This window comes from Calliphora vicina, chromosome 5 (genome assembly GCF_958450345.1).
Source record: "Calliphora vicina chromosome 5, idCalVici1.1, whole genome shotgun sequence".
In the NCBI taxonomy this organism is placed as follows: domain Eukaryota; kingdom Metazoa; phylum Arthropoda; class Insecta; order Diptera; family Calliphoridae; genus Calliphora; species Calliphora vicina.
The window spans coordinates 87,421,895-87,449,311 of record NC_088784.1 but is presented as its reverse complement, the minus strand read 5'-3'; the positions used below and the strand labels follow the sequence as shown (position 1 = coordinate 87,449,311).

At 33.1% G+C, this 27,417-nt stretch overlaps 2 protein-coding genes across 2 annotated transcripts in view; both read right to left on the bottom strand.

The window, feature by feature from the left end:
• Nucleotides 1–25,715, bottom strand: part of LOC135961441 (uncharacterized) — a 37,329-nt gene extending 11,614 nt beyond the window's left edge. Inside the window, exons 1-2 of the mRNA XM_065512941.1 lie at nt 25,642–25,715; nt 24,370–25,539 (exon numbers count right to left, since the gene is read on the bottom strand). Coding sequence (XP_065369013.1) covers nt 24,370–25,539; nt 25,642–25,715 — 1,244 coding nt within the window. The remainder of the gene's footprint in view (nt 1–24,369; nt 25,540–25,641) is intronic.
• On the bottom strand, nt 25,096–27,048 carry LOC135961440 (uncharacterized). Its single transcript, XM_065512940.1, has 2 exons — nt 25,604–27,048; nt 25,096–25,539 (listed from the first exon to the last, which is right to left on the bottom strand). The coding sequence occupies exon 1, from the start codon at nt 27,046–27,048 to the stop codon at nt 25,759–25,761; it is 1,290 nt and encodes a 429-aa protein (XP_065369012.1). The 3' UTR covers nt 25,096–25,539; nt 25,604–25,758.
• Nucleotides 27,049–27,417: the final 369 nt, after the last annotated feature.

Sequence of the window (27,417 nt, the reverse complement as noted above, 5' to 3'; positions counted from 1 at the left end):
CTGTTTAAAGCAGCACACATTTTATTCTGGAGACCTTTACGTTTAGTACTGACAAGTATTCGTAGTTGGAATGGAGGCTAGTGGCCGGCCTGAATAGGTTGGTCACATCTAGCCTACAATATTGTACGAAAATCTCCAAAAACTCAGTTAGAACTGGAGCAAGTTAGATTGCTATATTCGGCTGTGCCGAATCATAAATTCCCTTAACCAAAATATAATGAGAATTAAAAGAACTATACTGGTATAAATATTAAAATATCCATATTTAGTGTTTGTTATAATCTCTATATGATAACTATGGCAAAATATGGATTGGTGGTCTCAAAATCCTGTAGTATTATTGCGGCATAAAGGAAACTTATTTATGTTGAATTTTATCACGATATCGATATTTGTTGGAAACACTTATTTACAAAATCCATTGGTATGATTTTTGCATACTTATAACTGATAAGAATTAAATGTTGATTCGATGCTGATATTTATGTAGGTGCTATGACCAATTATGGGCCAACGCATTAATTTCACCAAAGAGCACATAAAAATACAAGTTTTCAAACACGGTTCTTCTGAATTTGACTACATTAAATAAACACAAAGTATATGTGGAGTCCTTTGGGTATTTTAATTTCTATTCATTCAAATTAAGAAAAAATTATGATTTTAATTTTCTAAAAAAATCAAGAAAATTGACATGGATTTTAATACTGGATGTATGACTTAAAAATGTTGGATTAGATGGCATAACTTTTGAACGCGGTTTTTGTTTTTAATAATTTACGTAATTTTGAAGGCTACATGCCTACCATTTATTATACCCTTCACCTTCAAGGGTATATATAAGATTGTCATTCCGTTTGTAATTTCTACATTTTTCATTTCCGACCCTATAAAGTGTATATATACTGGATCCTTATAAATAGCTGAGTCGATTAAGCCATGTCCGTCTGTCTGTCTGTTGAAATCAATTTTATGAAGACCCCAGATATCTTCGGGGTCTTCAAACTTCTCATGCTTTCGAGAAGTTTGCTATTTAAAGTCAGCAAAATCGGTCCATAAATGACAGAGATATGAGCAAAAAACCGGGACAACCTCGATTTTTGACCTATTTTTGATCTATATCTGTATTATTAAGTCATTAATATAGACAATATGGATATCTAATGATAGATATTTCAAAGTCCATTGCAACGATGTAGATAAGGCATAGTAAGTTGGACCTACAATGGGTCAAAATCGGGAAAAATATTTTTTAACCCGAATTTTTTTTTCATCAAAAATTTTTTTTTGTCATACATTTTTTTCCAAAAAAAATAAAAAAATTTAAAAAAAAAATTAAAAAACTATTTAAAAAAAAAAAAAGGAAAAAAACAATTTAAAAAAATTAAATTTTGTTTACCTAAAAATATTTAAAAAATTTTATTTTAAAGTATAATTTGGTGAAGGGTATATAAGATTCGGCACAGCTATCTTACTTGTTTTTAATTAGTTATTGAACATTATAGTGTAATCAACAAGGTTTTTTTGATTTGAAAATGTTAAACTTTGTGCCAACAAAACGCCATATGCGGGAAGTTTTGCTTAACTTCTTTAATTTGCAAAAAAGTGCCGCTAAAGCACAACAGTTGCTCACCAAAGCTTATGGTGAATGAGTTCCATCGGTTTCAATATGCAAGAGATGGCTTGTTCGGTACAGAAGTTATGTTTTTGACACGGAAGACAAAAAAGTTGAGAGACCAAGAATTGCTGCTTGCTCAAGCCATCCAAAAACATAGAAATTGTTTATCATCCGTATTGAAGCCAAGAGACCTTGCAAGAAAATCATTTTTGCACCGAATCATTACTCATTATAGGTAATTCTCCGTATTTGTGGGAGGATAGGATCCTATATATTATGAGATACTGAAATCTGAGCAGACCATCACAGATGACCTGTACCGAACCTGATTCGATAAAAAGCGAGTCTCTGCGAAACGCTTTACTTTGGAACAGAGTTTGCGATATTGGATTGATTCGTTCTTGGCCGTTCTTGAGCAGTTTTTTTTTGTCTCGAAATCCATATGTTGCCAGAAAGATGGGAAAAGGCCTAGCTAACAATTGCCAAAACTTTGAATAAATATATATTGTATGTTTCAAAATAAAAGCTAAACAATTGAAAGAATCCCTCATTTTTAAGTCACACTCGCAATAGTGGTATTATGAAAAAAAACTTTTTAGTTCTTTAGTCAATTTAACACTTTTTAAGATAAAAGTGTATCCAAAAAGTTCATTATATGTCTAAAGAGGACATAATTGTCTTTCAAATGAATCCTAAATCAATAAAATCTGTCAGTATTTTCATAAGATACGAATATTTAAAAACACGTAATTTTTCATTTATCCAAAAATTAAAGTCTGTACTGTGCGGCTTCACCAAATTATACTTCAAAATACAAATTCTAAATATTTTTAGGTAAACAAATTTTTATACCCTTCACCTTCGTGAGAAGGGTATAAGTTTGTCATTCCGTTTGTTGAAATCAATTTTCTGAAGACCCCAGATATCTTCGGGACCCAAATCTTCAATAATTCTGTCAGACATGCTTTCGAGAAGTTTGCTATTTAAAATCAGCAATATCGGTCCATAAATAACGGAGATATGAGCAAAAAACCGGGACAACCTCGATTTTTGGCCTATTTTTGATCTTTATCTGGATTACTAAGTCATTAATATAGACAATATGGATATCTAATGATAGATATTTAAAAGTCCATTACAACGATGTAAGTTGGACCTACAATGGGTCAAAATCGGGAAAAATATTTTTTAACCCGAATTTTTTTTCATGAAAAAATTTTTTTAAACTAAAAAAAAAAATGTTAAAAAAAAAATTTTTAAAAAAATTAAAAAACAATTACAAAAAAAAAATTAATTTTGTTTACCTAAAAATATTTAAAAAAATTAATTTTAAAGTATAATTTGGTGAAGGGTATTAAGATTCGGCACGAATATAGCTCTCTTACTTGTTTTTTTTCCAAAGTTGTTTTTTTTATTTTGTTAATTTTTTCGAATTCTTATTTAATTTTTTTTTTTAAATTTTAAAATTTTTTTTTGTTTTTTAAATTTGGTTTAAAATTTGTTTTCCGATTTTGATACATTGTAGGTCCTACTTACTATGGTCTTATATACGTCGTTGCAAAGGTCTTTGAAATATCTATCATTACATATCCATATTGTCTATACTAATGACTTAGTAATCCAGATATGGGTAAAAAATAGGTAAAAAATCGAGGCTGTCCTTTTTTTTTCCTCATATCTCAGCCATATGTGGACCGATTTTGCTGATTTTAAATAGGAAACTTCTCAAAAGCATGTCTGACAGACAGACAGACGGACAGACAGATGGACATGGCTTAATCGACTCCGCTATCTAGAAGGATCCAGAATATATATACTTTTTAGGGTCGGAAAATTATATTGCGGAAATTACAAACGGAATGACAAGCTTATATATATCCTTCTCTTTAGTTTATATTCAAACTAAATCTTTGTTTTAGATTTCCCTAGAGTTTTATAGACAATCTTAATCAATTACACTCTGCTACAAAATGAGACTTTCTGTCAGAACTTGAAAAACCACCTAATGTAGTTTGTAGGCCTAGGTGAGGACATACTAAAACCGTTTTCAAAGATTTTGAAACACCCTCAAAATTTTGAGATATTTTGAAAAAACAGTTTTAGAGTAGGTTGTAGTACTTTATTAACTCTAACTCACACATTTTTAGACCGATTTCAAAATTTGAAACAATTAAAGATAGATAAAAAATTAATTAATTAAAATTTCATAATATGTATGCATAAAATCTATATTCCTAGAAATTATGTAAGTTTATATAAATAGTTTCGCTTTCTTTTTTATTTTTATCGTAATTTTTCAAATTCAACAATAGTTATTTTAATTTTTTTCTATGAAAACCTATTTTTCTTTGCAAAGCTTTTTAAAGACAATTTTATATAGACAAAAATGAGACATTACTTATTAAAATCGGTTTATACTTGCAAAGTTATTAAACTTTTTCGAAAAAATTTGACCCTGTAAATTAAAAATTGTACAAATATTTTTTTGTATTTTTTTTTTGAGAAAATACTAAAAAAGGTGTTAATGAAAAAATTAATAACTTTTACAATTTTCATCCGATTTGATTAATTAAAACGATGGATTGTTAAGAACTAAATTTTCTTTATATATTGTTATACACTTTTATAAGCTTCCATATCAAAATAAGCAATGAAAAGCGACCAAAATTAGAAAAGTTGATAAATTTTGCTTTTCTTTTAGACATTCTTAACAAAAACAATACTTATGACTTACAAATGTATCAAAGACTGCACGTCATTTTGAAGCGCATTCAGTTTTCTTTCCAACCCCGTTTTAAAATTTAAAGTCGGACAGAGACTGACTGAGTTACAAATCGATAAGTTGACGAACATCACCGAAAACGGTTTTTTCAGAATAAATTCTGATTTTGAGGGTGTTTCTGAAATTTTATGACACATTTTCTAGTGTACTCGGTAAGCCCTATAACCCACGCTAGGTCGTTTTCCAAGTTTTTTTCCATCGTAGCACCGTGTTGTTGATTTGTCTCATCTTTTAAAATGCATAATACTTAAACTTTTTTTTAGTAATTATTGGCATTATATTTTAAATTCACAATTAATGTGACCCAATGTTTATAGGATCAGTAGGGACTGTTTATAAGATCTGAGGGACAGTCTGTAAAATTTTCTAGAAATGTTTCTCTTCTACTTACAGCTTTAAATATCCCTTTTTATCATTTGAACTATGTTTCAAAAACTCTATGGAGAGAGTATGTAATTTTTTGGTAAAAAATTGCAATGGATATTGGAGCATTAAATAAATTCGACTTTCAAAATTTAAATAGAATTATCATAACACCTTACAGTAATGGAATAATTTGTTTAATTTAAAACAGCGGCAATTAAAAAACCTTTTTGTTGCAGTTTTATTTTTAGGACACAATAGATTGTTTGATATCCATGTAACTTTTTTTTAAATAGCAAGAAAGTAGATATTACAGTTTATATCTATTCGTAATGTAAGGAAAACTCCAAATTTATATTTAGTAAATTTTTTCTCTGCTACCACTCTTTCCTCGTGTAATTACTGTTCTTACCATAGGCGCAAAAAAAAAAACTGGGCCACATTCTGTCAAATTAAAATCTTTCATGCAAATCAAAATATTGCTTTTGGTATTAATTGTTGTGTTGTCGCTGAATCTCTCTGCTTAAAAGGGTTAAAATATGCTAATTTATGCATTTGATCAAATATGTAGCAACATTTGCAAGTGTGTTAGTAGTCGATGTGCAAGTATGTGTTGTATTTATATACATTTCATACAAACATTTTACAACAATTGTTTCTCTAGTAAAACGTTCACAGTTACACGAGCATGAATACACATGTGAATGATACGTGCTATATGATAGGAGGGTAGTGCGAAAACTTTTTTCACAGTCCACCAAAGTACCATAGAGAAATCGACATAGAGCGGAAGCTGGAAAAAAACTGAAATTTAATCATTCATACGAGTGATGTTTTTGTTTTCACATATTTATTTTTTTAATAATCTCACCACTTAAATTTTTCACAACTGAGTTAGGTTTTTGTCAGGAGAGTTTCCGATCTATGTGTATTTATCATGCTTCCAATATTTCTTTGTCAATACAATAGGGGAATGGGGGTCGAAACTTAATTCAACTTGAACTGATATAGCATTTTCAGTACTCCAAAAAGAATTTCCAGCCTGCAATCGTAAACATTTGCACAAAAATATTTTTAAAGTTGTATGTAGTATGTTGGTACGTTGTTTTCACTAGTTGACCCTTCTGTTTTTGACAATTCTTGTATGACATGCATGCATGAATTGTAGCGTGTTTGTGTGCAGTTGTTTGGTTTTAGTCCATGTTTATATTTTAGTCTAGATTACTGTTACAATTTTGCAAACAAAAAGATTATTGTTTTAACATTTCTCTGATATGTTGTTGTTTTTTTGTTTTTGTTTTGTCCACTATTTTTAGTTCTTGCATTGTTAGTTAATTCATGCATGCCTGCATGCATCATGATGAGTTTTGGCCTAAATAAAAATCCTGCTGCTATGCGACAAACAACAAAAAACAAGCACACACACCGTCACATACAGAGTAATGAAAAAGAAGCAGAAGCAGTAGTGGTAATACACGAAAAAATGCTCATACCCTGAACCACATTTGATTTTATTAGCCTTTACTCTCTCCTTCTCACTCTTTCTCTCTTTCTACAATCAACCGTACATTAGTCTTCATTATTTCACCAAATTCCATTGCCACTACGGAAGTAAGAGAATGTATATGTGTGTGTATGCGTATTTAAATGTATTTGAAGCATGCTGATGATGATGATGTTGTTGGTCGCTGTCGTTGTTGTTGATTTTAATATCCAACTACAACAAAACTACTGACTTTATAGTTTATACCTTAAGCTACATAAACAACCACAAAACACTCACACACATGCAAATAAACACTCTTCACACATTCAAATGTACAAAAGGGTCCTAACATAAAATTTTATAAATTTTTTTTAAATAATACTATAGGGAGTAATATTTTTCAATAAGAACGATATGGAATCTCTCAATTTCTATTGTATATCTATATATATAAAAATAAAATGGTCCTTTTATGTAATGGTATTACGTAAGAACGGCTGGAGCGATTCGACTGATTTTTTTTTTATTCGTTTCGAAATTTCGAAATTGCATATCCCACTAAGTGACAATATAGATCTTAAAGGAAAAGAACTAAGCTTTCTTTTGAGAAAAAAAAATTGTTAAAAAAGGGCCCATATTTGAGAAAAAAAAATCGATTTTGCAAAAAAAAATTAAAAAATTACGTTACAAAATATTTATTTTGATAGATATCCCACTCGCATCCCACTAAGCGACCAAATATGAAAAGACCTAAGCTTTCTTTGGTGTCGGTAATAGCTTCTCTCGATTTATATCGAGCTTTCTCAGAGATCGCACTATACGAGTTGTTATAGATGGAATCTCATCAAACGAGTTCAAGATCAATTCAGGGGTACCGCAAGGCTCTACTCTTTTGCAGATGACAGCAACATTTGCCATTCCTATGCATTCAATTATAGACCAAGCCTTTCGGAGATTGGGGCAATGAGGCAAAACATGAATGATACGCTTAACCAATATCTTGTGACAATCTCTGAATGGGGTTGTGCGAATAGAGTCGATTTCAACGCACGGAAGACTCATGTTAACACACAAACGCACAACAGATCATGTTGCTCTGTTTTCATGGGTGGTGTAAATATTATGGAATCAGAAGCTCTTGATGTTCTAGGCATGAGAATTCAGTGCGATGTCCGCTGGACAAAACACATTTTTCGAGTGTCGAAGGAAGCATTCAAGTGCCTTGGTTTTCTAAAACGGTGTAAGAATTACTTCACTCCATCTGATCTCCTTACTATTTACACCACTTATATCCGACCTAAAATGGAATACAACTCTCATGTGTGGGCCGGTGCTTCGAAGTCTATTTTGCAGTTACTCGACCGCGTACAGGAGAGGGCGAAGGTGTTTATCGGTGACAGTATGGTATCCAGCTCTATTGACTCACTGGAACATCATCGCAATGTGGGTTGTGTTTCACTGTTCTACCGATACTACAATGGTATGTGCTCTGCAGAAATTAGGGAACTAGTTCCCGAAACCCGTAGTTTTTTACGCAACACACGTTCTTCGGCAAGGGCTCATCAATTCGTTGTCGACTGGACAAGTGGTCGCACAACACATTACAGAGAAAATTCGTTCTTTAGCCGTACTGTCCGTATGTGGAATAAGCTTCCTGCTGAATTCTTTCCTGTCTCTTTCAATATAGGAAAATTCAAATCTAATGTCCGCAAACACTACTCATTCTATCCTCCTTTCCACAACCTATTTTCCTAGTTCCAACACAATGATTTGCATGTGAAGGGGTCATCCCATGAGTGTTGATCCAAGAAAAAAATTTTGGAAAAAAGTGCCCATATTGAAAAAAGTTCGATTTAGCAAAAAAAAAAGTTAAAAATTCAAAGAAAATATCTAAGCTTTATTTTAAGAAAAAAAGAGCCCATTTTTAAAAAAAAAAATCAAAGAAGTTTTTGATTTCGGAAAAACAATATTAAATTTTTTTTTTTAAATATTTTTTTCGAAAGATTAAAGAAAGAGCTATCTAAATTATTTAGGACACATTTTGCTAAGAACAATAGGTAATAAGTTATATGGATAAGTAAAAACACCTGCTTGGCCAAAATGACAAATTTTAAAATTTAGCTCAGAGAGTTCTCAACCGATCTTGTTGAAAAATTCTGTGTGAGTTACTATCCAATAGAACTACCTTGGTGAATATTTCATCCCGATCGGAAGACATCGATTTCAAAAGTTGATTCACTTGACATGAAATGCCCCATATATAGATTAATAAATTAAATAATGTACCATAATGTAATGATAAATATGTCCAAAATATTAATTTATACCATAAATGTGCATTAACATGTCGTTTTATTTTGAAAATCTATAAAGATTTTTCTCATATTTTTATCGAAATAGAAATATCATTCGGCTTAACTGTAATTTCTTTAAGGCATTTTTTCTGTTTCTCTCGATATGGAGACAGTATTTAACATTTAAGTTACACACATATATATACGAAAGTTTTAAAATTAATATTTTCATGTTTTTTTTTATTTGATGATACTCTTAGATATAATTTAGAAAAAGCGAAATAAAATTTAGATTTCTCTGACTTTGGCACAACATGAAAATAGATTGATTCAATTGATTTTATTAAATTTAGCAATAAATTGCTATGTGTTTACTTCAGTTTTATAATTTCACGAATCAAAATTGACGTGGGCATAGCCAAGAAGTATTCGAGTTTAAGTTATTAAAATGGGCGCTACAAATGCCCCAGGGGCGGCGCTATGGCGGCTCAAATTAGTGTACCTTCGACATGTAAAATTTTTAAACACGTGCCATTTTTGTTAACCATACAATTTCAATGAATTTTATATTTTTGGAAAGCGCTCGGCTAGGTCTTGATAAGTTGCTAGTTATCTTTTATAATTTAAAATTGAAGTTTTAAAATTTTGTCATACCTTGGTACGCTTTTTTAAAAATATAGGGTGTACTTTTGAACCGAATGGGCTCAATTCCAGACCAATATCTATTATGAGTCCAAAAAAGTAAATGACTTTCAATTTAAAAATTAAAGTAATAGTAGATTTTTGCTGTTTTGGACGAAAAGGTGACATAATTATTTTTTTATTAAAAACATTTCCTTAATCATATAACAATTTTATGTTTTTCTGTAAGATATTTTTCCGGAGAACATTTTGGTATAAAAACATGTCCTATTTTTCGAATATGCCCTAATACCTTCGGAATTTGACATATATTTTAAAAAATTACAATTTGGGCCAAATCTCAAAGCTAGGATCAGAAAACGGAAAGCAGCTTTGGAAACCTTGATGTGTTCCCTATTTATGCCCGAAGTATTATCCCAACACCGAAGGGAATGTGGGCCTTATGGGCAAAATTGTAAAAAATACCATTTTTGGGATTTTCGCTCCAATTTTTAGGAATTGCCGGATTCCATTTGACCTTTTGATAAGTGTTTTTACACTTTGTTATGTAGAATGACAAATTTAAAAAAAAACGTTAAAAATTTCATTGAGTATTGTTAATAACTAACGATTTAATTACATATTTATTGAGTTTCTAAAACTAAAATGTGTATCAAAATTTTAATAGGATTGCAAATATTAGGAACAATTTGATCCACATTTATTCCGAAATATTTTTTTTACCCATGAGTGGCAAGGGTATATATAAGTTTATCATTCCGTTTGTAATTTCTACATTTTTCATTTGCGACTCCACAAATTATATATATATTCTGGATCGTTGTAGATAGCGAAGTCGATATAATCGTGTCCGTCTGTATGATGAAATAAACTTTCCGTAGACCCCTAATAACTTAAATACATGATTCATACATCAATATGTCGGGAATTCTTCCGGCTGGGTTGCTATTTAAAATCGACAAAATCGGTCCATAAATGGCTGAGATATAAGTAAAAAACCTTCACAATTTCGATTTTTGCACTATTTTTGATCTATGTCTGGATTAGTAAGTCATTAATATAGACAATATGGATATATAATGATAGATATTTTAAAGTCCATTTCAGCGATGTATATAAGGCTATATTAAGTTGAACCTACAATGGGTCAAAATCGGGAAAAATATTATTAAAACCCGATTTTTTTATCATCTAAATATTTTTTGTCATAAATTATTTTTCCAAAAAAATTTTTTTTTAAAAATTAAACCAAAAATTTAAAAACAATTTGAAAAAAAAAATTTTTTTTTAAAAAAATTAGACAAATAAAAATAAATTTAATTTTGTTTAAATAAAAATATGGAAAAAAAATATTTTTATGTATAATTTGGTGAAGGGTATTTAAGATTCGGCACAGCCAAATACAGCTCTCTTACTTGTTTTGTTTAAATAAGTTAATTTTTGGTCTTACAAAATTCTATATTCTCAATTAGATTCAAAAATATTCCACTTTAAAACTCCGCCCTTCAAAAATATTGCATTTTTCGTGTCATACGGACAGCAATACTCGAAAAAGTCCGGAATGTCCTTCGTTAAGAAAAGCCGCGGCATGTATTGATCTTTCGAATAAAAAAAAATGTTTGGATTCAAATTTACATTTTTATGTTATTTTTTAAAATTTCAATTTCTATCTGGCTTAAAAAACATTCACCCTAACTATGAAAGAAATTTTAAATTTAATTTTTGTTAAAGTCGACTTTATTTTAAAATAGAACTTTTGTTTTTATTTGAAAAAAGCTTCAAAACTTTTTCCAACATATACATTCAGATAATTGAAAATATTTTTCAATGAATGTAAATAATAAAAAGAAATTTCAAAAAATTAAAAAAAAACAAAATGTACATAAAAGTTCAAAACAAAAAGCTTTTTTTTGAAATAACAAAACAACAATTTAAATTATATTTGAAATTTGTTTTATAGTACGAAATTTAAAATAATAGTTAACTTTATGGACTTAAAATCGACTTTAAGGCTTTTGTAGTTAGGCTGATTATCTATAACCGATGCACAGTGGTTTAGAAAGATGTTTTCTTTTAAATAATTCGGTATCTCGGGTACTAATGGAGAGTTGAGAGATTTCGAGTTGATTTACACTTGTTCAGCTTCGTAGGTGGGTGGCCACTCAAAGCAGGTCCCATTGGTTTTCACATTTTTTAAAAAAAAAATTATATAAATTTGAAAATATCTACAAAAGCACATTACATGTGTAGGTTATATCTTTTAGTTTAAGAGCTATTTATTTTAATAAGGCGTAAGGGGGTCAAATCAGCTATATTTTCGACGAAATTCTGAATAAAATAAAAAGCTTTCTAACAGTTATCTCGTCCTTATAAAAAGTTACACGCATCCAAAATTGGAATATGTAAAAATTATTTTAAGATTTTTCCCAAAAAAGACCTTGTATTTTTATCTTTTTTAGAAACAGATTTTTTTTGGGACTATATATTTTTATATGATCCGGAAAAAGAACAGAGATAACCACCACAGCCCAATACTTGGCCAGTTTTTTTTTTTTAAAAATGTAAAAAATTGTATAAAAAAAATCTAAAAACACAAAGCACCAATCCTCGAAAAAGCTCTTTATTTGTATTTTTGGTAATATTGTAGTTAATTCAAATAAAATGAGCAAACACTAAACGTTAACCGATCGTGCTCAACTTCTCAGCATTTAATTTCTAGATGAACAAAGAACAATTTGTAGACCTAGGGAACATTAAATATTGAATAAATGCAAACTAGGTGCTCTCCTAATGTTCATAGTAAATAAGGATGTGTATGTAGGTTTATATGAGTGTGTGTGTTTTCATAGTTAAAGTAGCATGTCATGCTCCAGTGCAATTTATAATGTATTTTTCGGGTACTTTGCGTGTACTTTGTTTGTAAAGACTTGTTTTCAGTTTTATTTTGTTTTTAAATGTTTATGATTTATAAATTATTACTCGTACTAAATATAACAACTGGTCATAACTTTTTTCCTTGTTACACTGGAAAAACACACACACTTTTGTTTTAACAACTAAATTAATGTAGAACAAAATTCAAGTATTTTTGAAAAAAAAAAAAAAAAACTAAAACTAACTAAACTAAAAAAAATATACAAACAAATATTTAATTCTTATACTAATATATGTATTTTAAAAAGATCCTCTCACATTTAGAATATTTAAGCTTCTACAAATGAATAACACATTAAACTAATTTATTTCTCAAAGTGTATGCTAATTTTTGTTTGCCAGTGTATTTCTATATATTTGTTCTGTTGTCTCGCTCCGTCTGTCACGGTTGTTGATGATTCCATATTTCGTTTTCATATTTTATATTTTAATTGCAAATAATGTCCTGTTATGGCTTAAAGCCAACCATCAAAATGGACTTTATTTAATATTGTAAATGTATGAAAATGAAAAAGAAAAAAAAACTCTATAAATAGTAGTGCACGTTCGTTATTTAACTGCTCAGGCAAATGTGAAAAGCTTAAATTAAATATTACGTGATTTTTTGGGCAATTTTCAAAATAAATTTAAGTACATATAAGTATTTGATTTAGCTAAGAATAAATAAATGTAAATATACAAAGAACTGTGTGTTTTTCTATTGAAATATAAATCGACAGCAAAAGCAGATTAAGGATAAAGGAAATAAATAAAAATTATTTAGAAATGAATAAGGTGGACATAAATTATATTAAATTAAATGCAGGGTATAATATGGGCGGTCTTTTACACTATACTTTCTTAATTGTGTTTTAAACTAGAAAAATCAGTTCTTCATTGTCATTAAATTGTACTGTATGATTTATTAACGTCAATCTAATATTTCTAAATATTTTTTTTTAATCTATATGTGTATATAAATATGAAATGGTCCATGTATGAAATGTTATCACTTGAGAACGGCTGGAGCTAAATTTTCAAGAGATGGTTTGTAAAGAAAAAAATACAAAAATTCCGGGTAAAACTCGGAATTTTTTTTTTAATTCCGTCGACTGTAATAAAAAAGCTCCCTAAAGTATGCAGTACAAATTTAGATATTTTATTTGCAAATAAATAAGAACAGACAGGTGTATGTGGGTTGGTGAAACTTGAAGAATTTCATTAAATTCTCTCCATATTATGAGGACTTATAATAATGAAAAAAAACTATTTAAAGTAAACCTTAAAATAATTATAACATGTAGATGACCTGGTTAATATTATGAATTTATACAAGAATATACAATACTTTGTAGGCAAATACCAAGGGCCAATGGGAAACCATAGTACCAACAAAAAATTTAAACATTTATAAATATTACGTGCATCCAACCGCTTTAATTTATGTGTTTTATAGTTTTTTTAATTTTTTTTACAAACTACCATGCACCATCAGTAGTTTTTATTCACAAAAATTTAAATAAAAAAAATGCTTTCATAATATTCCTTTTTGTTTGTAGCACTTTAACTCAAACGTGACAAAAATATTAATCAAATTTTTATAAATTTTATTTACAAAATAAAAATAAGAATTTCAAATGAACACATAAAATTTTAACATAAAAACGAATATTTATTTAATACTTTTTTCGAGTGAAATTAATCCTTTTTTTTCTTTTTGGATAAATAAAATATAAAACAAGTAAGAGTGCATTAAAAACTATTTTTGGTGAAAAAAACTTTTTGTAACAAAAAATGTTGGTAAAAACAAATTGGAGTAAAAACAAGTAAGATGGCTATATTCGACTGTGTCGTATCTTATATACACTTCACCGAATTAAACCTTAAAATACAAATTTTAAATATTTTTAGGTAAACAAAATTTTAAATTTTTTTTTTCAAAATTATTTTTAAAAAAAAAATTATTATTGGCTTCCCATATTCTAATCTTCTATATATGTATATATAAATGAAATGGTAATGGCATCACGTGAAAACGGCTGGAGCGATTTGGCTGATTTTTTTTTTTATTTTGGTTTGTAAGAAAAAAAATATTCAAAATTCCGGTTAAAACTCGGAATTTTTTTGTTTTAGTCCAGTCAACTGTAATAAAAAAAATCCCCCTAAAGTATGCAGTACAAATTTAGATATTTTATTTGCAAATAATTAAGAACAGGCAGGTGTATGTGGGTTGGAGAAACTTGAAGAACTAATATTAATAAATAGCTACCGGGCGAAGCCGGGGAGGTCAACTAGTTTCTAATAATAGTAAGTTAAATAGATGATATTTACAATAGATCTTGACAATTAAGATAGCATTTTCTATCCTGCCATGGGCGTCATGCCCATGGCAGGGTAGAAAATGTATTCCAATTTGCCAATTGTCCAAAATTTTAATATTCAGTGATATTCTTTGAATTATTACAAATAAATTATAATGAAATGAACTTAAACTTAATTAAAAATTTACTTTCAAATTATATAAAATAAAAAAGTTCGATTAATTAACAAAAATTTAAAAAAAAAATTTTGAAATTGTTTTTTTATTTTTTTTCGAAATTTTTTTTTCAAAAAAAATTTAAATTAATTACTGAAAGAAAAAAATTATGACAAAAAAATTTAGTTGGTAAAAAAAAATTCGGGTTCAAAAATTTTTTCCCGATGATGACCCATTGAAGTTCCAAATTACTATAGCCTTATATACATCGTTACAATGGACTTTGAATTACTTAGTAATCCAGATATAGATCAAAAATAGGATAAAAATCGAGGTTGTCCCAGTTTTTCCTTATATCTCAGCCATTAGTGGGCCAATTTTCTCGATTTTAAATAGCAACCGAGCCAAAGGAATTCGAGATATATTGATGTATCAATCCTGTTTGTAAGTTATTTGGGGGCTACGGAAAGTTGATTTCAACATACAGACAGATATACGGACATGGCTGTATCGACTTCGCTATTTATAATGATCCAGAATATATATACTTTGTGGGGTCGCAAATGAAAAATGTAGGAATTACAAACGGAATAACAGACTTATATACCCTTGCCACTCATAGTGAAGGGTATAAAAAAATATAATAAATAAATATTTACACCTATATTATTTACGAATAAAATCTGACAGAAAAAACACCAAACAACTACATATACCGGAACAAATTATAAAGAAACTCTGAGTCATATATTGAAATTTAAAGCCTTAAAGCATTACCTGGACAGATAAAAAAACACAAGAGAAATGTGATAAAACATTAAATAGGCTGCCATAAAATAAAAAGGAATGAATGAAATAAAATTATACTTTAAAATAGTTTTTTTTTAAATATTTTTATTTAAACAAAATATATTTTTAAATATTGTTTTTAATAATTTTTAAAATTTTTTTTTTCAAATTAAAAAAAAGTTTTTTTCAATTTCGGATTAAAAAATATTTTTCCCGATTTTGACCCATTGTAGGTCCAACTTACTATAGCCTTATAGACATCGTTGCAATGGACTTTGAAATATGTATCATTAGATATCCATATTGTCTATATTAATGACTTAGTAATCCAGATATAGATCAAAAATAGGGCAAAAATCGAGGTTGTCCCGGTTTTTTCCTTATATCTCAGCCATTTATTCCCCACATATTGATGTATGAATCTTGTATTTAAGTTATTTGGTGGCTACGGAAAGTTGATTTCACCATACAGACGGACAGACGGACATGTCTATATAGACTTTGCTATCTATAAAGATCCGGAATATATATAATTTGTGGGGTCGCAAATGACAAATGTAGAAATTACAAACGGAATGACAAACTTATATATACCCTTGCCACTCATGGCGAGGCGTATAATAACTTATATAAATGAACAATATTACGATTGTTTTCAATTCAAAATAATGATCTAGACAAGTTTTACAAAACAAATTTACATTGATGAATTTTGAATACGACTTCCAAAAATTAATTAAGTGAAACAGTTCCGTCAAAGTAAATACTGAGAAAAATATAGCATATAAAATCGTAAAAGTGCAATTTAGGGGCCAAACTAATGTATATTCCCATCAGTTCTGGGAAACTATCCCGAACTACTGATTGTACATATCATTTAGAGTAACAACTAGTTACATTTATTGACCCTTTTGATTACAATGAGACTGTCCGATAGCTGGTGCAAAGTAATCAACTTATATGATTCACATACCGGTTGCATATAGTCAGTTACCTTACTAGCTACCTATAGTTACTTAACCACCTAGCTACATAACTAGTTATTTTAAAACAATCATGTGAATAGTAAATTAACCATATTATGGTTACCACAATCGTGTAAATAGTTACTGTGACGATAATATTATTAAAAAACTTATAACAATATTGAAATGGTTACAGTAAATATGCACAACTATATTTTTTCTCTGTGGCGGCATGGTGTAGTGAGTGGCGGCATGGTGTCGTGGTTAAAGTGCTTGCCTACAAAACCAAGCACCCCAGGTTCGATCCCTTGCAGAGGACGAAAAATGTTCATCATGGTTTTCGAGTTTTTTAAATTAACCCCCCTCTAAAACAATCCATCCAAGTGGATTGACAAGTCTCTTCGATTCTCTTTTAAACTTACTCGTCTGTTAACACACAGCAAGTCTGTGTTCAATTTTATATATCAAAACCTAATGGACGCCATTGTGAAAATGAGAAAACATAAGAGATTTGAAGATACAAGCAAGTGCCACTCTCTCTCCGATAAACTCAGACTTGCGGCAAGAAAACTTGCCCTGTGTAAAAGCAGACCAAGCTATTTTTCCTGCTGGGCATAAATACAAAAAATCACCTATGGTTGCATGTGTATGTTTTTACACTTATATACATATGTTTATGAGCAAAACAGACGTTTCTACCAAAAAATATCCTTAAAAACATACACATTAAAGTAAGCCACTAAAATATGAATGGACACTAGACCTGCTCTTAATAACTAGATTTGCTGTGGATGGTTATTTGCTTGTGCCTTAGTAGCTAAAACTGACTAAAGCTAATGTGATAACGAGAACCCGTGACGGATGTTGTGATATCAGTTAAACAATGATTTGATTTCTTAATAAAATTAGCTATTTTTAAAAGCTGTAAGATATTTCCTTTAAATAAATTTTATTATTTTAACTGCAAATAAAAGTGATCAGTAGTTTAATAATTGTAACAACTCTTTATTTATTGAAATTAATACAACAATTTAAACAGACATCCTATTTTCATACACACACTTTATAATTTACAAGAATACACTGTCTAATACAGTTTATGTTAACAGCGTCTTCGACATCTTGACTGATCTGCAACTTACTCTTTCTATTTAACTTCTAGTAGTTTCATGAATTATCTAACGGAAAAAACTAGAATGTTCTATTTCCATAACAGTTAATGTTGTAAAACAATTGTTCAATCGATTCCAGCACGAATTCTTTTCTTACTATTGGCCTCAAATTTATTTTAATTACTAAAGAGCAAAATAAAAAAAATTTAAAAATTTTGTTCTATATTTTTAGAGCTGGTCTATTGTACACACAAACAGAAACAAACATCCTTATACATACACCTATAAATTTGATTTGTTTATATGTATGTATTTAGCTGTGTATTTATGTATGTATATATAAAAGTATGTTGTTGTGTGTTGTTGCATATAGTTTTGTATATCATTTCTGTTGTATTTCATACGGAAATTTAATAGTTTTCATAATTAAGTTTTACACGTGAGTGCGCTTCAGTTGTTAAATGCTTTGGAGTCAAATACCAGCGACACACAAACCTATTTACACAAACACAATAATATTAAATTTAATAGTTTCTAATGTAACTAAACTGACCTGAAGCTTGTGTCAATTTATGAGTATGTATATGCATAAGAATTTAATTTAATTGAAAAAAATAGTTTTTCTCGAAAATATTTAATAGAATTACATATTCTTCCTAGGCTTTTAATTAAAGAAGTAAGAATATAATTTGATAAAAAGATTTAGTAGACTAATTTCAGCAAATATAGACAAACCAAAGCGAATTGAAAATTTTGTATGAGTCCAAAGAATCTGTGTGCCTTGTCGAACATTTTGTTTGTGTTTTGTCGGGAAAATGCACATCTAATATTCAAACTATGTATATAAAATATCCATAACGTTGTACAATATATTATTAAATAATTTAAAATATCCATAATGGGAGAAAAAAGGTAGGAATCAAATATCAGCAAGGTTCCCCACCACTACACCAAATACACAGAGGGCGTTGTTTCTAGGCAACGACAGATGGTAGCCCCATTATCCTAGACCAGCTACAGCATCTACTTAGCTGGAACAACAACCGATTACCGAAACTGACACAAGGCAATAATAATAATTGATTGGATCCTTATGGCGACATCATAAATGTATTCGAGGACCCGCTACAGCAGAGCAATCATCTACTTAGCTGGAACAACAACCGTTTAAACTGATACAAAAAAAAATTAACAATGGATCTAATGGCAACATAGTATATGGAGACGCACAATACTCCAATAATTAGGACAGTGCAATCTACATGGGAAATACGCGAAAAACCCAACTGCAACAACCCAAGATGGAGATGCTTTGTGAAAGCCAAATGCCCCCAAGTGGGGAAAAGGAAAAAAAATATTTACAAAATCGCGATTTATTATTTTTGCCATATCACAGGATTTTCGGTATCGGGATAGATATTCCTAGAACTGATTTTTCAATCACCTTTTAATTATAAAGTTCCAACTGAGAATCTAGTTTTTAACTTAATTCTCGTTTACTAAATACGTATGTTTTTCATAAGTATTTGTCACACAAATTTTTATTTAAAAATCAATTTTAGTTAACCTTCGCTTTACCAATACCCACCCGGGTGACCACATCGTTTTTATTGGATTAATATTTTTTTTAATTTTGTTTCGATTTAAATGAAATTTGTACTCACTGAACAAATTTTAGAGTTCTATAGAATTTAACAGAAATATTTTAAACTTTTTATAAGGTTTTTTAAATTTTTTAAAATTTCGTTCGTCGCATATATTTATAGAAGTGTAGAGTCACCCGGGTGGGTATTGGTAAACCATGAACATAAAAAACCTTTGGTAAAGCGAAGGTTAAAGCGAACATTTTTCGTTTTAAAAATGAACAGGCAAAATAAATACAAACAAGCAAAGCTGTAATTCAAACACACACATTCATGCAAACATAGATATATGTAGATGATTGAGGGAAAATGCACGTTTTTCAGTTTGTGTCAAATTTGTTGTTGTTCTTGTTGTCGGCCGATTAGCATGTTGCGTGTGACCGCAGCTGTTTGTATACACATACGTAAACAGAGCAGCACACACATATGTAAACTAGGGTAGGCCTTATTTTGCGCTCTTTGGATTTTCGATGCTCCCAAGTTCTAAAATTGTTCTACATCATCTAATCACCTAATGCGAAATTTTGAGCAAAATCTGATAACATTTACAGGCTGAACATTTGAATTTCATTTAAATAGAATTATATAATGAAAAAAGTTTCGATTTAAAATACGTTTTGTATTAAATTTTACCATAGATGTTTCAATATACTTAATTGACCAACCTTGTAAAGTCTCTTATCATGTCATATTGTCATAATGTCCTAATATTTCACAAAGGTTTAAAAATGTTGATATTCAAGCAAAAAATTTCCTAAAATAATACTATTCTGAATGCTATGTTTATTGTGTTAGCGAAACCAAGCAGCTGAACCCTGCGCCGAACGCCTAAGAGTCGGTTAAGCTGAGCCGCCGAGTCGTGAAATATTAGGACAGTATGACAGGATAAGAGACCTTATGAATTGACCATACTGACTTTGATAACTCATTATATTTTAATACCAAAAAAAATCATAAAATTGCATGCTTAACTCAAGGCAGTTAAACCATGAAATTGATAAGAAAAATACAGTTAAATTTTGGTTGTCAATTTGGAGGTTTAACTTCATTATATAGTCTTATTGATAAAAAAAAACTATACAATGGGATCTCCAGCTTATCCAATTGTAGCAGATAAAGTTATGAAAATACCACCGTACAAATATATTGAACAATTAACTATCATTTGTATGTCATTTTGAAGAATATATATCTGTCATTTATTGTCAATAGTTATTGAACATTATAGTAAAAACAACAAAGTTTTTATCTAATTTGAAAAAACAAGTGTCGCTGAAGCATACCGACTGCTCTCCGAAACTTATGGTGAATTTGTTCCCTCAGTTTTAACGAGAAATGGTTTGTGCAAAGACATAGATCGCCCAGGCCAGCCAAAAAAGATTGACAACCAAGAATTGGAGGAATTACTCCATGAGGATTGATGTAAAACTCAACAAGAGCTTGCAAAATCATTGGGAGCTGCAGGATTCATCTAAAAGCAGGAAAATTGAATGACGATCTTGCATGTCCGAAATGATACTGAATAAAAAAAGCGAGATCGAAAATATATATAAAATAAATGAAATAAAACAACAGTTTTGTTTTTGTTTTATTTGATTGAAATTATTATTACAACTTACAACAAATATTATTTATATAGTTCTGATCAATAGTGATGAATTTATGAACATTTTTTTAAAGAGCCGTTTAAAATTTACCACAGTTTTGCACACCTTTTTTGTGCCTTTCAATTCTCTTTAACAAGAGCCGTATAACTCTCCACTGGCCTGCAGGCAGTTTGGAGGATTTTCCTCTTTTTGTACAAATACCACATTATTGTTGTTGTACCACTCAAGACGTTGCTTACCATAGAGACAGGATGCCAAATCGGGCCAAAAATAAGTGGACGCATTGGCTTTAACTATTCGTACAAAATAGTTGGAGTACTGAGCTAACCGGGCTGCTTTCGTATCGGATGTGTTGAGAGCTCTTTTGAAAATGTTTATATTTATTGGCTTTAGAAACATCATCATCAACATCACTCCTTAAGAGGTCGTATGTGAAGCCAGGCCATCCAGAATTATTGACACCAAAACCACATATCTATGGCGCTAAGGTAATGCTTTGTATTTTGATGAGACTAAAATGGTTCTATATATTATGAGGTGCTGAAACCTGGACAGACCATCACAGGGAACCTGTAGCGAATGCAGATGATTCGTTTGAAGCGAGCAATGGCCAATAAACGCCCTGAATATTCGGCCAAACATGAAACCGTAATATTCCATAATAATAACGCTTGGTCACATGTTGTTGTACCTGTTAAAAACTATTTAGAATGAAGTGATTGGGAAGTTTTGCCTCACCCGCCTTATAGTCCAGACCTTGCTCCGTCCGAATATTACTTGTTGCTATCGATGTAGAACGATCTCTCCACAGCTTCACTTTGGAACAGAGTATCCATTATTGGCTTGTTTCGTTCTTGGCCTCAAAAAATGAGCAGTTCTTTTGGTTCGGAATCCATATGTTGCCACAAAGATGGAAAAGAGTCAAAGCTAACAATGCCCAAACATTGAATAAATTTATATTGTACAAATGTTTCAAAATAAAAGCTAAAAATTTAAAAAAATTTTCGAATGCTTTGACCCAAAACTTGAATCTTTAAATTAAACTTGCAACCTCTAAAAGTTAGACGATTTTGCTTAAATTGTCCGCATTTGGTTTTAAAATGACGGACAAAAATGTTACCTGGAAAAAGTGCTAAATAAGGGCCAGCCTACGTATGCACAATACTCAGACTCAGAACAAAAAACATCATATTTCGTAGAGTGTTAATTTCATAACATGCTTCAAAATACTCGTTTACATTCATACGTACATACATTAGGCTGGCACCAGTCTTATCAAGCCAAAAAAAAAATCAAACGTTCATAATTATTAAGGTTAGGTTAGGTTACGTGGGTTGCTCGCAAGTTAGCGAGTTCACTCGGAGGCCTTGCGGCCCATTGTGGTACCCTTAGAAGTACTATTCCCTTATGCTGAAAATGTCACACATAAAGTGAGAATAGTTTCCCTCCCTAGTTTCGTCTATTATGTGATTTCTGTGGTCCCTATGGGAACCAGCCGGTACTTCTAATAAACCCAATCATATTCACTAGTGACACATCCCTGAGACAGTCCAGATCATGGAAAAGAGCTCTACCAAGATGTAGTAGTCTATGCTCTTGTAAGGCTGGGCATTCACATAGAAGGTGCTGTACCGATTCCTCCTCCTCTTCATCTAAACAACTTCTACAATAGCCATAACGTGGGTAACCCATACGTTCAGACATATGTCCAATCATGCAGTGCCCAGTAATTATACCCGTGAGAAGTCTAATCGAATTCCTACTAAGAGACAAAAGAGTCTTAGTTCTATCCTCTGTCAGATTGGGCCAGAGCATTCTGGATATTCTACAAGTGATGATATTTGACCACCTGAGTTCCGTCTCGCTCAAAGCCCATTCATCTATCAATTTTGATACTGTCACCAAGGGAGTGTGAATATCCCTTTGCGCAAGAGATACGTCCAGGGACGACCCGTTGGTTGCGCACTCATCAGATACTTCATTTCCCCGGATGCCCGCATGTCCTGGAACCCATATCAACTCCACGTGATGTTGTGTCAGTTGTGCCAGTGATTTGATACAATTGAGAAGACATTTCGACCTAATCACGTTGGAGTTAAGAGCCTTGATTGATGCCAGGCTGTCCAAGTAGATATGTATGGTCGAATTTTCGAGATTCAGTTCCCGGATTCTTCTCGCGGCTGTATCAATAGCATAAATCTCTGCCTGGAAAACCGTGCAGGTATCGGGTAATCGAAGAGACATCAAAAGGTCCAGCTCATCTGAGAAGATTCCCGAGCCCGTGCCTCTTTCTGTCTTTGAACCATCAGTATAGATTGAGATCACGTCATCTCTTAGGACAGAGTTCGCGGCCCAATCATCCCTTGTCGGTATTCTGATCCTAAATGTTCTATCAAAATTCGGTGTGGGTATTATATAATCCGTTTCCCTCCCTATGATTGGCCTGCCTATCTTTTGTAGGATGGTGCCATGACCAATACGATCGTGCTTCAGTCCGCTCGACTGTTTGAGTCGTAGAGCAGACTTAGCAGAAATGCATTTGATATATATATCAAGGGGAGTTATATTCAGCATCGTCTCTAGACTGGCCTGAGGTGTGGAATTCATAGAGCCAGTAATTGCAAGACATGCTAATCTTTGTACCTTGTTTAGAATAGAGAGGTGAGTCTTAGTGTCCACCACTCTCCACCAAACAAGAGCCCCATAGGTCAAAATAGGTCTTATGACCGCGGTGTACATCCAGTGTACAATGTATGGTTTAAGACCCCATCTCTTCCCAAAGGTTTTCTTGCATATATAGAAGGCACATAATGCCTTCTTCATTCGACTCTCAGCATTACGTTTCCACGAGAGCTTAGAGTCCAAAATTACGCCAAGATATTTGGCTTCGCTTGAAAACTTCAGAAAAGTACCATCCAGTCGTGGAGGTTTAAATTCTGGTGTTTTATATCTCCTGGTGAAAAGAACCAGTTCGGTTTTGGCAGGGTTAACACCCAAACCGTTTTCCTTGGCCCATGATAGCAGAACGCTGAGCGCTGATTCCATGAGTTCACTTATTGTGGGAAGAAACTTCCCTTGAATAAGAAGCACAACGTCGTCAGCATATGCGACTACTTTGGTACCTATCCTACTGAGCCTGAAAAGGATTTTATTTACGACAAGATTCCACAGAAGTGGAGAGATGACCCCACCTTGTGGTGTGCCTCTTGTCACAACTTTCCTTGTCCTACCAATACCCATATTAGAGTTAATGGCCCTGCTCCTAAGCATATTTTCTGTCCAATTCCTTATCCGCTGATCAACACATAAGTCACCCAGTGCATCAACTATTGCGGATATGTTCACATTATTAAACGCACCCTCTATATCCAAGAAAGATGCCATAACATATTCCTTCTTGTCAAGTGTCCCCTCTATAGTTCCGACAACGTCATGCAAGGCTGTCTCCACCGACCTGCCTTTAAGGTATGCGTGCTGTGCCCTACAGAAATTATCAGGGGAGAGGATGTTCCTGACGTGGATATCGACCAATCTTTCCAGTGTTTTCAATAAAAACGATGACAGACTGATCGGTCTATAGTCCTTTGCGGTACTGTGGTTTACCTTTCCCGCTTTGGGGATAAATACCACTGTAACCTCTCTCCATTCTTTAGGGATGTATCCTGTTTCCAGGCTGTACCTAAATATCATTATAAGCCATGGCATGATGGTTGAAATCGATTTTTGGAGTAACGCTGGGAATATGCCATCTGGCCCTGGTGATTTATAGGGCTTGAAAGATGACACCGCCCACGAGATTTTCTCCACGCTAACAATGGATCTAACTAATTCACTTATGTGGATTTGAGAAGCTGCAAGATGCTCCGAAGCGGATACCTCATTTTCATCATCCCTGCAACCCGGAAAGTGTGTCTCCATTAGCAGTTCCAAAGTTTCGATACTACTTTCAGTAAAGTTACCATCCGGTTTCATCAGGAATCCAGGCGTACCAGGATCCTTGGATAGTACCTTTCGTAGACGCGATGCCTCCGTGGTATTCTCCAGTTCCCCACAGAAACGCTCCCAAGATTCCCTCTTTGCCCGTCTGGTTTCCCTCTTGAAAGTGTTGAAGCTTTGACGATAATCGTCCCAGCTTAACAAGTCTTGGTCCCTCTTCGCCTTATTAAAAAGTTTTCTACATTCCTTTCTTAGCTGCATTAGTCTAGGATTCCACCATGGTTGCCGGAATTTCCTAGGTCCCTGCCGCTCCCTACACGAAGCATAGTAGGCTTCCCTTAATGACCTGGATAGAAAATCCACCGAGTCGTCCAAGTCCCGTGTACCATTTAATCTATCCATTGCTGGATGTGGTATGATGTCACTAAGATTACAGAATTTGACCCAGTCGGTTTTCCTAGGATTTCTAAAGGGTTTTTCCCTATCCAGTGTAAGCTGTATCGTAAACACTATCCTGTGGTGATCGGAGAATGAGCACTCGAGTGAAACTCTCCAATCAAGAATTCTAACTGAGTCAGTGTTCCCTACCAAAGTAATATCAATGACCTGCTCCCTGATCCTATTGAAGAACGTTGGTATATTACCCCTATTGCAAACACTTAGGTTAGTAGATAGAAGGTATTGAAGTAAACACTCACCCCTGTCATTTATATCCGAGCTCCCCCACAGAGTATGATGGGCATTAGCATCACATCCTATGATGAGATCATGGCCCCTTGTGTTACACCAGTCTACAAGTGTGCGTACGGCACGTGAGGGCGGATTAGCTTCGTCGTATGGTAGGTACGCAGATGATATGATTAGGGTTGGTAACCCTTGTCGCTCTAGTGCAACTACCGTTAAATCACCAGAACTGTAATTAGATAGAAGGAAAACCTTAATGTCTTTCCTGACCAAAATACAGCTCCTTACTTTACCTTCAGGGTTCGGAGAAAGGAGCACATAGTTTCGTGACCGGACGCCTCGAACTTTACTGGCTACAAGCCAGGGTTCTTGGATTAAGGCCACGTGGATAGCTTCCTTCTCCATGAAGCGCAGCAAATCGTCCGATGCTGCTTCGGAGTGGTGCAGATTAATCTGTACCACTCTCAGGCCGCTTGGGTTCATCATTGCGCTTCACCGCGGGCAAGATCAACCGGAGTTGGTTTAGCCCGTATTTGATGACGCCTTGCGAAGAACGCAGGAGTCGGAGGGATTCTGAACCAATTTTGATCCAGAGATCCTTGCCTTCTCCTTTGTCCCTAGAGCGCCCTCGTTCAATCGTCCAGTCCTCTGTACCAAGTTCCTTATTCTGACGCTTTATAAGTGTTAGCGTGGCTTCGTCCTCCAAAAGGGGAGGAGGGACCCACACTCTCACCGTCGTACGAAAAGGTACTTGATCCAGTGGGACGATTTCGATTCTTGCATTGGGCCAGAGTTCGCCAACTCCTCGGATACAGTTACTGAGAAAGCCTAGGGCCTTCTCGTTACCGCACCCGATGATCTTGACACCCTTTAACCATTTGGCGCCATCGAATGCAGTGAAGGAATCATCCTCACTGCATGCGAGTTCGTCCACTAGTGCCCGCAAGATCTTCTCCTCCAGAAGCAGCCATCTGTCCGTAGTCATTTTCCCATCAGGTTGACTACGATCTATGATGGCTACTTGTAGCTCAGGTGCTGATGTTAAGCTAGTTGATGGTTTCAGCCGCTTACCCTCAGACACCTGCGTTTCACCTGACCTTTGCCGCTTAATACTAGGCCTGCTTGCTGTACCTTTGGAAGCCATCGCGGTTCCTCGAGTAGAGGAGATTGCGGACAGCACCTTGGGTGTTGTGCTAGCAGACTTCGTCGTGCCGCATTGGTCATCACCTCTCTTTGGCCCCGACGTGGCCCTCTTTGATGTAGATGGGCGTACGTCAAGATCCTCCGAGACGACGATCGTGTTCGGTCCAGTGCTGGCATGGGGCACATGTTTAGATGTGATCACCTGCCTGCTCTGGTTTGGTTCGGTCTTAGTCTTGGCTGGCCTTACCTCCACAACAGTAGTATTTAGCATGGCCTCATACTTCTGTATGTGGTAGGTATGTTTACGCCGCAAACGCTTTTCCCTGGTGGTCAAAGACGCGGGATCTCGCGAGTCCAACGTCCTGACATACCGGAGAGAGCGTTTGTAGCCCGCCAACCTTTTCCGTTCGTCCTGTTCTGAGTCCTGTTTCCTGTTTTTCTGTTCTGTGTCTCCCTTTGCAGGGTCATGGGCCTCCGGATGTACGTCTTCATTCGCTTTTAGCGGCTCGGAGGACACCATGAGTAAGTCCTCCTCATCAGTCTCATAAAGGTTTAACCCTTTCAGACCTGAGAGGTTGTCGTCGCTGTCGTCCATAGTCACTCTTTCCTGTCTAGTCAAAAAACTATTCGTTTTGTTTACCCCAGTAGCATCACCGACTACCAGACCCGGGGTATTCGTCTGATTCGTCGCAGTCACAGTAGCTCCAGTGGCACTCAGACCTGTGGCTTCCGCCTGATTATTAAAGTAACGAATATAAAAAATGGAAACAACATTTCAATAATTCCATATGGTGTTTTATAAAAGTTGCTTTAGTTGAGAACAGAACCATTCGACAAACAGCACCATCCTAATGTACATACATATGAAAGTAAAATATATATACACAAGTGTATGAATATATGTTTGTATAAGTACTTGTATGGCTATTTGTAAGTATGTGTTTGTATGTGTCTGTACGTGTTT

What these genes read in the sequence shown, in the direction of transcription:
- LOC135961440 (XM_065512940.1), bottom strand. Translation starts at nt 27,048, where the DNA reads ATGGACGACAGCGACGACAACCTCTCAGGTCTGAAAGGGTTAAACCTT.